The 14648-nt window shown below is 44.5% G+C and overlaps 1 protein-coding gene across 19 annotated transcripts in view; it reads right to left on the bottom strand.

Annotated features, from left to right (window-relative positions):
• The window catches only part of LOC307046252 (ryanodine receptor 3), a 128117-nt gene that overhangs the window by 59707 nt on the left and 53762 nt on the right, over nucleotides 1-14648 (bottom strand). For 18 of the 19 annotated variants that reach the window (XR_013810119.1, XM_079692574.1, XM_079692577.1 and 15 more), the window contains 11 exons: nucleotides 14475-14634; nucleotides 12940-13087; nucleotides 12474-12676; nucleotides 11725-11899; nucleotides 11179-11387; nucleotides 10707-10906; nucleotides 10221-10287; nucleotides 9978-10138; nucleotides 9699-9864; nucleotides 809-895; nucleotides 204-430 (listed from right to left, as the gene is read on the bottom strand). Coding sequence is in view for 18 of the 19 variants with exons in the window: in XM_079692574.1 (XP_079548700.1) it covers nucleotides 204-430; nucleotides 809-895; nucleotides 9699-9864; nucleotides 9978-10138; nucleotides 10221-10287; nucleotides 10707-10906; nucleotides 11179-11387; nucleotides 11725-11899; nucleotides 12474-12676; nucleotides 12940-13087; nucleotides 14475-14634 (1803 nt within the window). In the remaining variant the exon portion in view is untranslated. The remainder of the gene's footprint in view (nucleotides 1-203; nucleotides 431-808; nucleotides 896-9698; nucleotides 9865-9977; nucleotides 10139-10220; nucleotides 10288-10706; nucleotides 10907-11178; nucleotides 11388-11724; nucleotides 11900-12473; nucleotides 12677-12939; nucleotides 13088-14474; nucleotides 14635-14648) is intronic. The other variant, XM_079692576.1, reaches the window with a different exon arrangement.

Raw genomic sequence — 14648 nt, 5'->3', positions numbered from 1 at the left:
GAAAAGAAAAACTATTATTTTGCTTAACTTTCAGCACTTCAGATTTTTCTCAAATCTCAATAACAAAACATTGGTGCATGTATTGAATTGTTTGGGTTTTAAGAACACATTTTTCAGCGCAGTTAGTGAATGAGGATCAATGTCCGTGGAAGTCAAACTAAAACCCACTGAATAGATTGCTCAAAAGCCCAAAATCCATGTACCTGTTTTCTTCAGGAATATGAACGGCCAACATCTGCAGGGGCTCCACACACTGGACCACCCAGCCGTGCCTCTCATTGACCCGGGCTGTTTCCACCTTGAGGAAGGTGTTGGGCATGCGGCTCCACAGCACAGAGCTGATGGTCTGCACATCTAAACGGGGCGGACATTGGGGCACCGGGTTCTTGTGTTCACTCTTAAAGATGGCGGATGACAAAGGCATGGCATTCTGAGGAGGGGCAAACAAACACGGAGGGATTAAAGCGATATTCCTGTTTGTCAAACAAGCGGAGTCACATAATATTTGTTCTCCTCCAATCAACTGACAAAAGAACACATCCGGTTGGAGATGCTCTTAGTATATTTGGTGCATGCTAATATACTAGCCTAGTGGACCTAGCTAGAGGGTGTGTAGCTGCATAATCATGTGTGTGGGCTGCATAGAGTGAGATAGCATAGGGTTTAAGTAACAGGAGCATACTGTGGCCGGTAAAAATTGCATTTCCTGAACCTATACTGCATTTGTAGGATTTAGGATTCCTTCATTGTGCATTGATGTGGTATTGCAGATAGAAGTTGTTGAAAATGAAACTTGAGGGGACTCCACCTTTATTTTAGACAGCTCAAACTGGAAGAGGTTAGGGCTGGTGGGTCGCACAAACACAGCGGGAAAAAGTTTGGTGTTTGGTTCCACCTGGAGCAGAGAAAAGAGAAGGATGTTAATAAAAAGGTCCAAACAGGAAGTAAACAGTAAAAGCTTAAGAAGCAGCATGACTTGCGGAAAGGAGCTTAATGATGCGTCATGAAATGTATGTGTGCATGAATGTCGGAGAGTGTCGGCTGACAGGATGACTCAGCGCTGGGTATAGCCTCACAGAGTTTTTGTGATGAAGAACATAAGAAGATTATACCCTTCAAAAGGTTTTTTAAGATTTACAATTTCTGAAGTGAACAATACAGAAGTCACAGTTCTGTTAGGAAATTATACAAAGACAGAAGGTGAGTTAATCTCAAGGGCAGACTGATAGAAGGTAGAGTAGATGGACAATTTAATGAATAGAGTGGACAGGCAAAATCACAAGTAAGCTTTAAAGTTACATATTTCTGCAGCAGCACTGTTCTGTCTTACCTAAGTTTGAAAACATACAAACAAAAAAGTCCAAGATCTTAAAAAGTGTTCTGTTGAGAGCTTCTCATTTACATTATTGAAAACAATAAAAAAATATATATATATATTTGTAAAACTGCACCGTGTTCAGCACCCGAAGATGAAAGGTAACTAAGCACAAGTATAGTAGCTACTTACAGTAGGTACCTCTACTTTACTATAGTGTTGCCATTTGTGCTACTTCATACTTATTGCCCACTAAATGTCTGAGGCAAATACTTTTATTTGAAAACTTCAGTTACTTTGTACGACGGAGTATTAGGGCCACACTTAGAAAAATAATAAAGTCGTAATAATACGAGAATAAAGTCATAGTTACGAGAATAAAGTCGCAACATTACGAGAATAAAGTCGGAATATTACGAGAATAAAGTCGTAATGTTACGAGAATAAAGTCGTAATGTTACGAGAATAAAGTAATAATAACGAGATTAAAGTCGTAGTTTCATAAGTGACTTGAGAAGCGGACTTGGAGGAGATTGTCTCCTTCCTGCAGGAGGAAATGGCTGGTTCTGGCCCACTACATTACGCTTTTATCCAAAGCGACTTACAATAAGTGCGTTCGACCAACAAAATACAAACTTGAAGAAAACAGAATCATATAAGTACATCAGGTTTCATAGAGCTAACACATTTCAAGTGCTACTCAACTGGCTTTAGATAAGCCAGTCCTTTATTAGTATATAAGTGCTTTGTTAGCAATTCTTTGTTAGTAATTCTATCGCTCGAAGTGGAGTCGAAAGAGATGAGTTTTCAGTTTGCGCCGGAAGATGTGTAAGCTTTCTGCTGTCCTGATTTCAATGGGGAGCTCATTCCGATTCCACTACAAGGCTATCGCTCGACTCCTTCTGGATCCAAAGCTTTGATTACAAGTCTCATCGTGTCTTGTGAAACAACAAATCCCCTTTGAACAGCTCGTAGATGTAACCAACGATAGCCTTGTAGTCGGCCAGAACCAGCCATTTCCTCCTGCAGAAAGGAGACAATCTCCTCCAAGTCTGTATGGTTCTTTCTTCGAAATAATAGACATAGTTTCTTGCACAACCTTGCTAACCTAAATATGCCTTATATAGGTATGCAGGGTTTCCCACACATAGACTATACTTGGGCGGGCCGCCCAGGTATATTAACGGCCGCCCAAGTATATTTCGCGACCCATTTAGTTTTTTTAGTTTTATTCGTCCCTGAACACGAAACCATCTGCGATCGATTAACTTGTGGACCATGATCCCTCGCTCCCTTGCTCTGATCTCGCCTCCTTCTGGCCTGTTAAGTGGCCTGCCTCACACAGGGTGACTGGCTGTCCACATGATGTGGCCTGCCGATATGGCCACTGTCATACAGATCATAAATCAAAGCCCTTGATTGGTCTCTGTGTGTCATTCAAGCTCGGGATAACCTCAGCTCAGGTGAGGTAAAGGACTCTCTGAGTGTTTAGATAGTTAACTTAGTCTAAGTTCTCAAACGGTGGGTCTCAAACGGTGTGGTCACCATTTATGTAAACACATATTTCCATTTGAGAGGGTAGTGATTGGTCTAATGGATAGTGAGGTGGGCTGAAGATTGGAAGGCTGTGAGTTCAAATCCCGCCAGGAACACCACCACTAGTGTGCCCTTGAGTAACGCACTTAGCCCTTAGTTACTCCAGGGAGAATGTCCCTGTAATTGGTCATTATAAGCTTTGGATAAAAGCGTCAGCTAAATGAAATGTAATGTAATGTGATTAGTAAAATATGCATGAATAAATAAATAAAAAGTTAACTAGGTGAAAAAAGGTAAGATACACTTTTAAAACTTGTTGAGAGCTGAAACTAGTCTTTGCTGCTGCCTCAAAGAGGAGAACGGAGGGGAGGAGAGAGACAGGAGAGGCTGATTCAGGAGCACAGACACACTCACAACTATAAATGAACCAAAAATAAATTAATAAACAAGTTTCAGTGTTTTTTTCATATTGGAAATGGTATGTTATTGGTTATGGCCATGATTTTATGATTATTGAAATCGTATACAGTTCTGCTTAATATAGGTGTTTCCACAGATCTAGTCTCTTTATTTTCCCCTCAAATGCACCAGATTGATGCATTTAACTCCAAAATAAAAATAAAAATCTTTAATAATAAATTTTTTTTTAAATAGTAACCATTTCCGTATGTTTATGTGTGGGCACTTTTGGATTAATAATACAAAATATAATTAGCTAATACATTTTGTCCGAAGATGTTACAAAGTAATTTAAATTATAGGGGCTTCAACATGTGATGAACACATAATTATATCACTAGTATGATAATATAATTGTTTTCCATTTTCACTTTAAGTTTTCTTCTATGCTGATACTTTATACTTTTAAATTGAGAGCTCTATTTCATCCTTACTGACCGCCAGAGGCGGTGCTTAGCACTGAATATCTTAAGTTCCGGTGTTGTCAACGAGTTCAGTCCTTTTTCATCTTCTCGCTGCACAGGTTACTACTTTATGAGTGGAAGCCAAGCTAGCCTAATGAAAACATTTGATTATTGTAGCTCATCGCTACCTGTAGCCTTGTGATCGTCTTGATCGGAGCTGCGGGCTAAAACGCTCGCCCTCCAAAGGCTGCGACGAGCTGTCCCCTTCCCAAGGGAGGGGACCGCGGTGTTCACCGCTAGGACTCCTAGGAGCTCCGGACCGGTAAAGAGCGGACGCTCCTTTCTGATTGTGCTATCTATTCCAAGCTAATAGATAATTGTGTCCCCAAGTTAGCCAAGTTCTCTGGCGCAAGCTAACTTGTTACGGCGCTAGTGAAGAGAGTGTCTTCGCTCCCCTCTCACGGCACACATTGGTTCCTGTTCCATCCTCCAGTTAGCTGAGTGCTCTCGCTCAAAGCTAACTTGCTACGGCGCTAGTGAAGAGAGTGTCCCCGCTCTCCTCTCACGGCATATATACCGTTAACTGACTTCCTTTTTTACCCTAGTTAGCAGAGCGCTCACGCTAACGCTAACTAGTATTGTGCTCACTCCCCTCTCACTGTATATATTGTTTCCTGGCCCGGTTATTTACAGTCAGCTGAGTGCTTTCGCTCAGACTGACTTAAGCTGCCAGCAGCAATTAGTGTGGAGTTTTCGTTGGTACTGTCGCAATGTTTAACGGCTGTAACACCTGTATGGCTCCTCTTCAACCAGAGGATGGCCATGACCATTGCCCCTCGAGCATCTGAGGGATGGCCTTTCGGAGGAACCGTGCATGAATTGCACCATCATGCCTCGTGCGGTAAGAGCTGCTAGACTAGCCGAGGTAGAACTACTGGCTGAGGGTGGCCTTCCCCCTGCACAGTCGACTCCAGCCCAACCTACCCATCCTAGGCGTTGGGGGGAGAGGCTGCGGGTGCCCCGCCCAAGAAGAGGACTAAGCCTGATAGGGTCTCCTCCAGGGTGGACCTGCTAACTACTGAGCTAGCCCAGATGAAGTCACTCCTCCTGGCTCTCCATTCCGGTGCCCGTACAGAGCACGCCGCTGCACCCAATCCACCCATGGCTGAGCTGGTTCCAGATGACGATATGGTCTTGATGGCAGCTTCAGCCACTAATTTGAATGAGTATGACGAAGAGGGCCCATCCCATGCTTCTGAGCCTGGCTCCTGTCCCTCAGCTCATGGATCCTCGGAGGGGGCAGATGACGGCTCCATGGGTGCCGTCATTCGCATGGCACTGCTCGCCAGCAGCTGGATGTACGGCAGCCAGAAACAGCGCCTGCCAGTGCGTTCTTCAGGCGCACTCTGGCACCTGCCACCTTTACCGTTCCTCCCTCTTGTGAGTATCTGAGGGAGTTACATGCATGCTGGAGGGATACTTATGGCGCATTTCCACTACAGCGCGGAGCTCGCTTTAAGCGGGCCGTGCCCAGCCCGTTTTTGGTTGCGTTTCCACTTGGCGTAGTTCCGGCTAGCGGGTACTATTTCACCGTTTTTCTGGCCCCATATAATCGAGGTTCTTTCCGGGCCAACAACCAGGCTGAGTCGGGCTGAGTATGCTAAACTAGAGAGAGAATAGCTGGCAAGGGGGCTAGAACTACAACAACAACATCATCAACATATTTGACCGTAATTTAATTTTAACACACGTTTCAAAATGATGCCGAAGTAGAGGCCGTCATTTCCAGTTCAGGGTGCTCCCATTCGGACTCTCCCTCTCCCCAAGGGTGTTCACCAGGTGTGTCGCGGCAGCCCTCTCACCCCTGCAGTCTCAGGGTATGAAGATTCTGCCATACTTAGACGACTGGTTGATCTGTGCACCATCCCGGTTGCAGTCGACCCAGGACACGGCTCTCCTTCTCTCTCATGTCGCCCGGCTAGGCCTCAAGGTGAACATGGAGAACAGTTGTCTGAACCCCTCTCAGAGCCTAACCTTCATTGGTGTGGCTCTGGACACAGTCACTATGCGGGCCTTTCCATCTACTCAGCGCCTGGACGACATCCTCCAGCTTCTTCTCCTCTTCCGAAGGGGCAAGTCTCTGGCATATATTCTCTTTATCCGCCTCTTGGGCAAGCTGACAGCCGCCTCGTTTCCTTGGGCTTGTTGTCGCTGCGCCCCTTGCAGAGATGGATGAACGGCCTCCACTTGGACCCTAAGTTGCACAGGCATAGAAAAATCAGGGTGTCACAACAGTGCCTCTCCACTCTATCCCCATGGAGGGAGAGGTCGCATATGTCAAGGGCGTGGCCATGGGCTCCGTCCCTTTCCGCAGAGAGACCGTTACGACGGATGCCAGCTTCTCGGGATGGGGTGCGGTGTGGCAGAACAGGACAGCTCGTGGGCAGTGGTCTGTTCAGGACTGCACAGAACACATAAACGTGCTAGAGCTACGAACTGTGCACCTAGCACTCAGGCACTTCCTGCCATACCTGAGGGGGAGGCATTTGCTTGTCCGCTCGGACAACACAAAAACAGTGTATCACATAAACCACCACGGGGGCAGGGACGCGGGAAGTCAGTCAAAGCTGGGGGAGGGGGAGATTTCACACACAAAATGTAGCAGGTTTTTTTCTAATCAGAAGACGATTTATTGTTGATTGAGACGCAGCTGGGTAGAGTTAACAGAGATTAAACGGAATAGGCCTACATGATTAATCATAGGTTTCTAACAGTGACAATTTACACATTTTACACAATTGCAAATGTTTGTGAATTTGGCTGTGCGATATGCTAGAAAAAGCGCAAAATGAACGTATTTATTTATTTTATTTAAGTGAACACAGAGCAACCATCCGAAAATATTAATAACGAGTAACTCTGAACTTCTTTCTCAGTCTCTCTGACTCTCTCTTCGCGCGCACACAGTATAGGTTACAGAACACCGAAAGTGGTCTTGCGCTCAAGGGTGGTGGAAATAAGTCACAGTCTGTGCAGTCATTTGTTCCTTAGCAACAGCTTGTGAGAGCAGCGCATTAATTGGTCTTCGTTTTAATGCTGCCAGTTTGTTGACGGCCTCTGTGTGTTGATGGGACTTCTCATGCTCCCTAAATGTTGTTAAACCCTCCTTTAACAAAACTCCTATCCCTGTTCTTGTCTACACTGACGAGCGTCTTTTCTATTGCAGAGCAACAGAAGAAGCACACCGCATTATCATTTTATTTTATATAGTGAAGTCATGTCCACTGTTTAAACCAGCCTGAATTGAAGGATCGGGTGAATGTTTTCTTTCCAAACCGCCTGGCAGGGAATGTAAAGTCCTTGGGCTGGCAAGGCTCTTCACCGAGGGCAACTGAGTTGTTGTTAGCTGCTGGACGGGGGGCAACGTCGTTAAAAAGAGCCGCGGCCGTGGGTGTTCTCTTCTCCGGGTTGCTGGAGTGACAGTTGTCTGTCTCCACCTGCAGGGACTCCGAGTCGATAGGGTTTGTTTGGCTTTGGGGCCATTAAAGAAATCTAATATTAGTTTTTGAGACATAGTAGTAGCAATACTAGTAGCAGACTATTACTTGTCAATTCAACCTCCTCAACCGTGATTCTTTGCGCCCAACATTATTTGTTATGATATTTTCTGTGTAGTAGAATATATCATAACAAATAACATTGGGCGTGAAAAATCACGGTTGAGGAGGTTGAATTGACCAGCAGTAATAGTAGTCTGCTACTTATTAATGATATTTTCTATACATCAACCATTTAAAAAACAACCATGTTTTATAGACTGCTTACACTAAAATGCTGACTCAAAATAAAACTTTTTTATTGATTTGTTTAGTGAACTTTTTGGTGTTGCAGTTACGATTATCCGCCAACAGATGTGCTGCAGCCCCCTCAGCACCCCCCATTCCCGCGTCCCTGCAGGGGGGCACCAAATCTACACGCTTGCTAGAGGTGTCCCAGACTCTCCTGACCTGGGCAGCTCCTTGCCTGGCCAGCCTACGGTAAATGTATCTGCCCGGAGAGCAGAACCAAGTCACCCACTTCCTCTCCCGTCACAAGCCTCCACCGGGGGAGTGGCGGCTTCATTCAGAGGCGGTGACCAGCATCTGGGTTCTCTTTGGCAGGGCAGAGGTAGATCTCTTTGCCTCGAAGATGTCAACCCACTGCCCCCTATGGTTCTCCTTCACGGAAAGAGACTAGCCCTTTGGGTCTGGACGCCCTGGCTCATTCATGGCCAAGGTGTCTCATCTATGCCTATCCACCCCTTCCTCTGATCCTACCAACACTCCTCAGAGAGCTTCTTCTGGTGGCCCCCTTCTGGCCAGCCAGGACTTGGTTCTCCGTGCTGCACAGACTCTGTTGCGGGACGCCTTGGCCTCTCCCCAACAGGAAGGACCTCTTGTCTCAGCTGGAGGGTCGGATGTGGCACCCCGACCCCTGCCGCCTCCAGCTGTGGGTCTGGCCACTGGAGGGCCCTACCCGCTGCTGAGTGACTGCATTGAGCACCATCTACTCGTAGGCAGTACGAAAACAGGTGGAAACTGTTTTCTGACTGGTATCATGGGCGAAATGAGCACCCAGTACATTGCTCGGTGCCTACTATCCTTAAGTTCCTGCAGTCCCTCCTGGACGACGGCCGGTGTCCCGCTACCGTCAAGGTGTATGTGGCTGCTATATCGGCTCAACACGCAAGGGTTGACAACAACACAGTGGGGAGCTCTGAGGCTTCGCCCCCCGAACGTCCCAAGGGCTCCTACATGGGACCTTCCCTTGGTGCTGGATGCCCTATGCTCGCTTCCCTTTGAACCCTTGTCACAGGCAGAACTGAGGTGGCTCTCAGCTAAGACTGCTTTCCTTCTTGCCATCACCTCAGCAAAGCGCGTAAGCGAGCTTCAGGCCTTGTCCGTGAACAGCTCGTGTCTAAGGTGGAACTCAGATGGCTCAGGTGTCACCTTATGGCCGAATACAGCGTTCCTCCATAAGGTGCTGGCACGCTCTCATTTTAATCGGCCTATCCAGCTGGCACAGTTTGACCCCCCCATCAGAAGAGGGGGAAGACAGGTCAAGACTCTTATGCCCGGTGCGGGCCCTTAGAGCTTATGTCCAAACTACCGCAGGCATACGTCAGTCTGAACAGCTCTTTCTGTGTTACAGTGGTCCTAGAAGGGGCTGTGCACTCTCAAAACAGCGCTTGTCCCACTGGATCGTGGATGTCATTTCCCAGGCATACAAGGCGAATGACAGTCCCTTGCCACCCAGAGTAAAGTCCCACTCCACCAGGAGTGTCTCCACGTCATGGGCGACCTTGAGAGGTGTGCCCCTGGAGGACATATGTGCCGCGGCCACATGGGCATCCCCGAGCATATTCGCCAGATACTACAGAGTGAATATTGCCGCCCCTCACCCGCTGGGTGTGGTCCTCCTGCAGAGTCCACCTAGGCCATCCCTATAGGGTAGGTACTCAGACTTCCTCGTGACTCTGTTGATATAGGTCATCCAGTGCTAAGCACCTCCTTTGGCGGTCAGTAAGGATGAAATGGAACGGTAGTTACGTACGTAACTACGGTTCTATGAATGCTGGATGACCGCCAGAGTTCATGGTCACTCGGAATCTCGTGTTCCCGCGAGAAGATTCCGTAGGACTGAACTCGTTGACAACACCAGAGCTTATGCCTTCCGGGGTCATACGAGGTCACACGTGACTTTGTTGATATAAATATTCGACATGCGCATGCGCGAGACTGAAGATATTCAGTGTTAAGCACCGCCTCTGGCGGTCATCCAGGATTCATAGAACCGTAGTTACATACGTAACTATCGTTTGAATGCATGTTTTTCACTTGAAACAGAGTTTTTCTACAAAACATCGGAATACTATCGTTTGAATGCATGTTTTTCACTTGAAACAGAGTTTTTCTACAAAAAATCTGAATACTTCTTCCACATACCTGGTAGGAGGTGGTTATCTCCTTGCCGTTGACGGTGAACGTAACCAGGCCGGTGGCAAGGTCGATGAGACAGCCAATCTCCAGGTCCACGTTGCTGCGACTGGAGGCGTGGGCAGCGTTGGTCACATCTCCACACCAAATGATGTAGCAGTTACTCCTCTTCACACTATGAGAGTAAGAATATCTATCATTGAAGTTATCTTGAGACACAGTTCAGTTTTAATTAAAAAGGTAGGAGTTAAAAGTAAAGAATAAGTTGGTTTCTTAAAAAACACTCACCTTTCATGAACTCGTCCTCGCTCGTCACCCAGGGTAACAGTGACGGATCGATTTTTACTGAGGTTGAAGTTGTTGCTATAGTAATGGTAGTCGGGTGTAACCCATCCAACCCACACAACGGCAGGGTCCTGTCCAGCGAAGACCCTCACTGAGTGGTAGTACTGTGTTGAAAAGCAAGTGTTAGCCAATGGTGTAGTTGTTAAATAAATAAGTTATATTAGGTTAAAATAAGTTATTGAATACCATAGTGATGCTGCTGTAGTCCACTCGTCTGCTTTCATCACTGTGCCGCACAGACCTCAGAGGATATCTGTCAGAAAACACATTAGACAAGGGATTAACAAACAAGCTGATGGACATTTAGTCTTCATTTTCAAATTGGCTAAGTGATGTGCAAAATACAGTTCAAACTAATGATTACTTTCATTGTCAATTATTTTCTTGAACATTTGATTACATGTCTATGAAATGTCTATGAAATGTCAGAAAAATGTCGATTAGTGCTTCCCTGATTATATTTATGGCCTCAAATGATTAATTTAATTACAGTTCTAAACCATTTAAAGATTTTTGATAAAACAAACATCTTTAACCGCACTACTATCTCTTAAGATATCCGCTTGTTGTCATGATTATCAATAATCTACAAAGTGGATCAGCAAATAACAATGGTAGGTATGATGTTTGGAGGTTTGCTGTGTGATGTAGATTATTGATTGTTTTGAGTACCTGTGTTTGAGTTTAAGAGTGTCATCCTCATGGATCCCGTTCATGTCAACAACAGGACTGGTTTTGAAGATGGAGTGGAACTCTACAGGCATGCTGAGGCGGCAAAACACCATGTCAGCGTTGCTGTTCTGGGTGCCGAATGTCTTGTGGGTGACTTTAAGACACGGGGGGCTGTCGATGGTGCCGTCAATCCTGGTCACCTGCAAACAGTTACAGTGATCAAGATATACATTTACATCAAATGAAAAGACACAAACTTTTTGGAGAACTCATTCTATATTTTCTGCACATCTTTACAATATAAAACTAAACAAAAATATGAATTAAACCCTGTGCATTTCTGATGAAAAAGTATAATTAAAAATAATAATAATAATATTAATAAGAAATCCTGCAAACTGAAAAATGACCTTTGTCTTAATTTGACGACAAGTGTTGTGATTTTGATCAATACATATGCTTTTGGTCTTACTGCTATGTGGTTGTGGTCCTTCGGCACATTGATAAAAGTAGGCAGACGCTTGCTGAACCACATGGTGACCTCTCGGTTCATGTTGACCGCGAAGGGTTCGAATCCCTCCTGAAGTCCGCACATGGTGTAGTACTTGAAGGTGCTGGCATCTTTCCCCAGATTTATGCGGCCCACCTGAGCCAGGCCGAGGCTGCACACTGGAATAAACCCTGAAGGAGAGCCAGAGGAGGTAAAGTAAAGGAGGGAGAGAATAAATAGCCTCTAAGAACACCCACAGCAGGAGGGGAGGGAAAATCAATCCAGCTTTTGCAAAAAAAGGCAATTTACAAGTGTCACATTAAATAAGGGTGATTTCGTTACAGGGAGCCACTTATTTTTCACTTATTTCCCCAGCATGGTCATTGTAGGTTAATGCTTCTTGCTCTGCATGTGAAAGCTTTATTAAAAGATGATTGGCCAACAACTCCTTATCAGTCTGACACTCCCTGACCTTCTTTAACTGGCCTATGTTACCACACACATCTTATCCTCATGTAAACTTCTTACCATCCTCAGTTTCAAAGTCAGTGAAGCAGAGTTCAGAGCCCTTGCTCGTGATGAGGATCTCTCCGTTCAGGGTGAAGATCATGGACTTGTCCTCCATGTTGATCATGCAGCCCACGATGTCCCCAGCATGCCAGCAGCGGCCGAACAGACGGCTGCCCATGTTCAGGCAGTGACCCTATGCACAGACAATATACAAAGGTAAAATAAGCAGCAAATCCTAGCAGATGTGTTACAAGAAAGGTCAATCTTAGGTCCTTTATTTTCAAGCATATCTTGTATTTTTCCTGTTATCTTTGAGAGAAAGATATCTTGCATTAATCTGTACAATATGATAATAAAATAAAACATGGACAGAAAGTAATTGCTAACTATTTCAAAAATCAATCAAGTAATTAACCTTGTAGTATTTAAGTAATAAAAATTGCATTTACTGTATGGAGATTTTCTCACTTTAATTTGCTTTATATCTTAATAAAGTGACTATATTTTGGTTTAAGATTGACATACAAGACATTCTAAGACATCACCTTGGACTTTAAGAAACTGGAATGGATAATTTACAAATAATAATTAAAGAAAATAATATGCAAGTTGATTGAAACAACATCACATTTTAGTTGCAGCACAAATAACAATCCAATAACCATAAAAAAAACAAATCGGGATTGAATCCCTCTGACTTAAAAATATCTATGTCTGTGGAGTCGTTGAGTGTTAAGTGCTTGATTAAGGATGGGCTAACAGCTTACCCTGTACCCATCAAAGACGAAAGCGAGCTCATCCGTGCCGATCTCCACATCTGGCTTACATCCAGGCCTGGCCCAGCCCACTCTCATGTCTCCTCCAGTCACGGCCTCAAATTCAAAGTACCACTTCCCGGTCCTCACTGCGTACGTCCTCTCCACTCTGAAGAAGCGCACCTTGTCGATGCTCAGCCGCTCAACCACTTGTCCTATGGATGGAGGAAGAAAGAGCCACGGTGTTAGGATTTAGATTGCTGCTTCAAAACCAGCAGATCTCGAATACTAACGGAATCATTATTGCAAGAGTCTAGCATTAGTCAAAATAAAAGGAATTGGGAGGCACATTTCCTTATCGGGACTGGAAGAACACACAAATGTAAGGACAAACTTTGCAACAAGGCATTCTATAATTAACTGTATAATTTGAATGTCTGTGCATTTAGATAGGCATACGTCCATGAGTCAAACTAACCGCCTTCCTGGTCCGAGGGCTCGATGTTGTAACCGTAGCCAATCAGAGTGCGGATAGCCTCTCGCAGGCTGTCCCTGTTCGACTTCTTGGTACGCTCGTCCAGCAGCACGTAGGGAACCAGGCGAGGGTTACGCTTACTCTTCAGATCCTGCAGAGACGAGAAGATTTGATGTACCCACTTGCAGGCAAAGCATTCTCAAAAATACCAGGTTATCTCATCAAGTGTACTGTAGGCCAGCTGTACGGCCAAATCACTCCCTTTGATTATGGTAATTGTTCATTTATTGTGCAACTGCTGTCCACCACTTGCGCTGTGGGCCATGGTGCAACCACTGAAGAATCCTATTGATACTAATTAAGTAGTTTTGCAGAGCTTCATTTGAAATCTTTTGCTGGTTTTGCAAATCACAAGCTGTGTGTTGGGTCAAGCATAACAACTTTTCCGATACCACATGTCGGCCTAATTAAAGTCTTTGTGGCATTTTTCCAAAGTGCTAGTCAGTGAACCGGTCTCATCTTATCAACTTTGACACTTGAATTACAAACTTCTAAGGGAAATTGGACCAAAATCAGCTTAAAAGTGGATGCCAAAGTATGTATTTGAACGAATCTTAGCTGCTTATAATGGTTCAAATGGCAGAGCAGGGGCAAATGGAAAAATGGGCAGTTTAGACTAACATTATGCGTCATCTAAATTATACATCAGCTGCTTTCTCTGTATCACTAAGTGATTTCACTTGACTCCTCTCTATCCAGACTCTCACTTTCATTTATAGTCTAGCAATCATACAGAAAGACACTTTTTCCACACTATTAGCAAAGTAAGGCAAAATGAATGAGTCATTATTCACTTTAATGTGGGAAGATTGATAACACTTTGCAATATACATCAAATCATTGTTCAATACACAATATAAATCTACGTTTCATAGTAAATGAAAAGCAAACACACTACAAAGACTATACCGTTTTTTACTTAAAATCTCAAACCAACAAACTGACCACAGAAACAAGATGAATTTCACATGGATGACACATTCTACATTACATCATGGGAAAAAAAGGCAGGGGAAAATTCATTATTTCAGGAGAGGGTTTTGATCCAATTTCATGGCAGTGGTACCAAAATACACTAAAGAGCTTATAATCAGTCGCCGTATTCAGTTCTGCACTTTGCTAGATGAGAAGAGGCTGCACTGAGTGTTTTCTGTACAATATGTTCTTTGACTTGTTACCCCTTCCTGCAGAACATCTTGCTATGTATTGAATAATGACACATATCCAGGAAATGTCCTACTGAATAAGCCGTCTGACGTGTGGAAGGAAGAGACTGTATAGGAGGTGAATAAATGAACCATGAGGGAGGAACAGAACATATATTAAAAAAAACAGCAGTAAAGCGAGACACAGAGTTAAAAATATGACAATGACTATTTTTCGTTATATAAATAAGGGTATTAAATAAGCATCTCAGGTGCTTATTAAGGTAAGATAATTTTTCTTACCAAAATAATAGTTTATTTTATTTCCCGTACCTGCTGAATGCCATAAGTCCAGCCCTGTTTGATGCGGTCCTTGGCCCACACATTGTGTGCGTTCTCTGCCAGTTTGTCCACCAGCAGCTCCTGACCTGGAGTCAGTTTTATATCAGACAGGTCCAGAGGAGACGGCTTATAACCATTGGACATCATGAAGCTAGAAGAAAAAAG

The sequence above is a fragment of the Notothenia rossii genome (assembly GCF_949606895.1).
Source record: "Notothenia rossii genome assembly, chromosome: 7".
NCBI classification, from domain to species: Eukaryota; Metazoa; Chordata; class Actinopteri; order Perciformes; family Nototheniidae; genus Notothenia; species Notothenia rossii.
The sequence above is the reverse complement of the archived record's forward strand: the minus strand, read 5'-3'. Positions and strand labels throughout refer to the sequence as shown.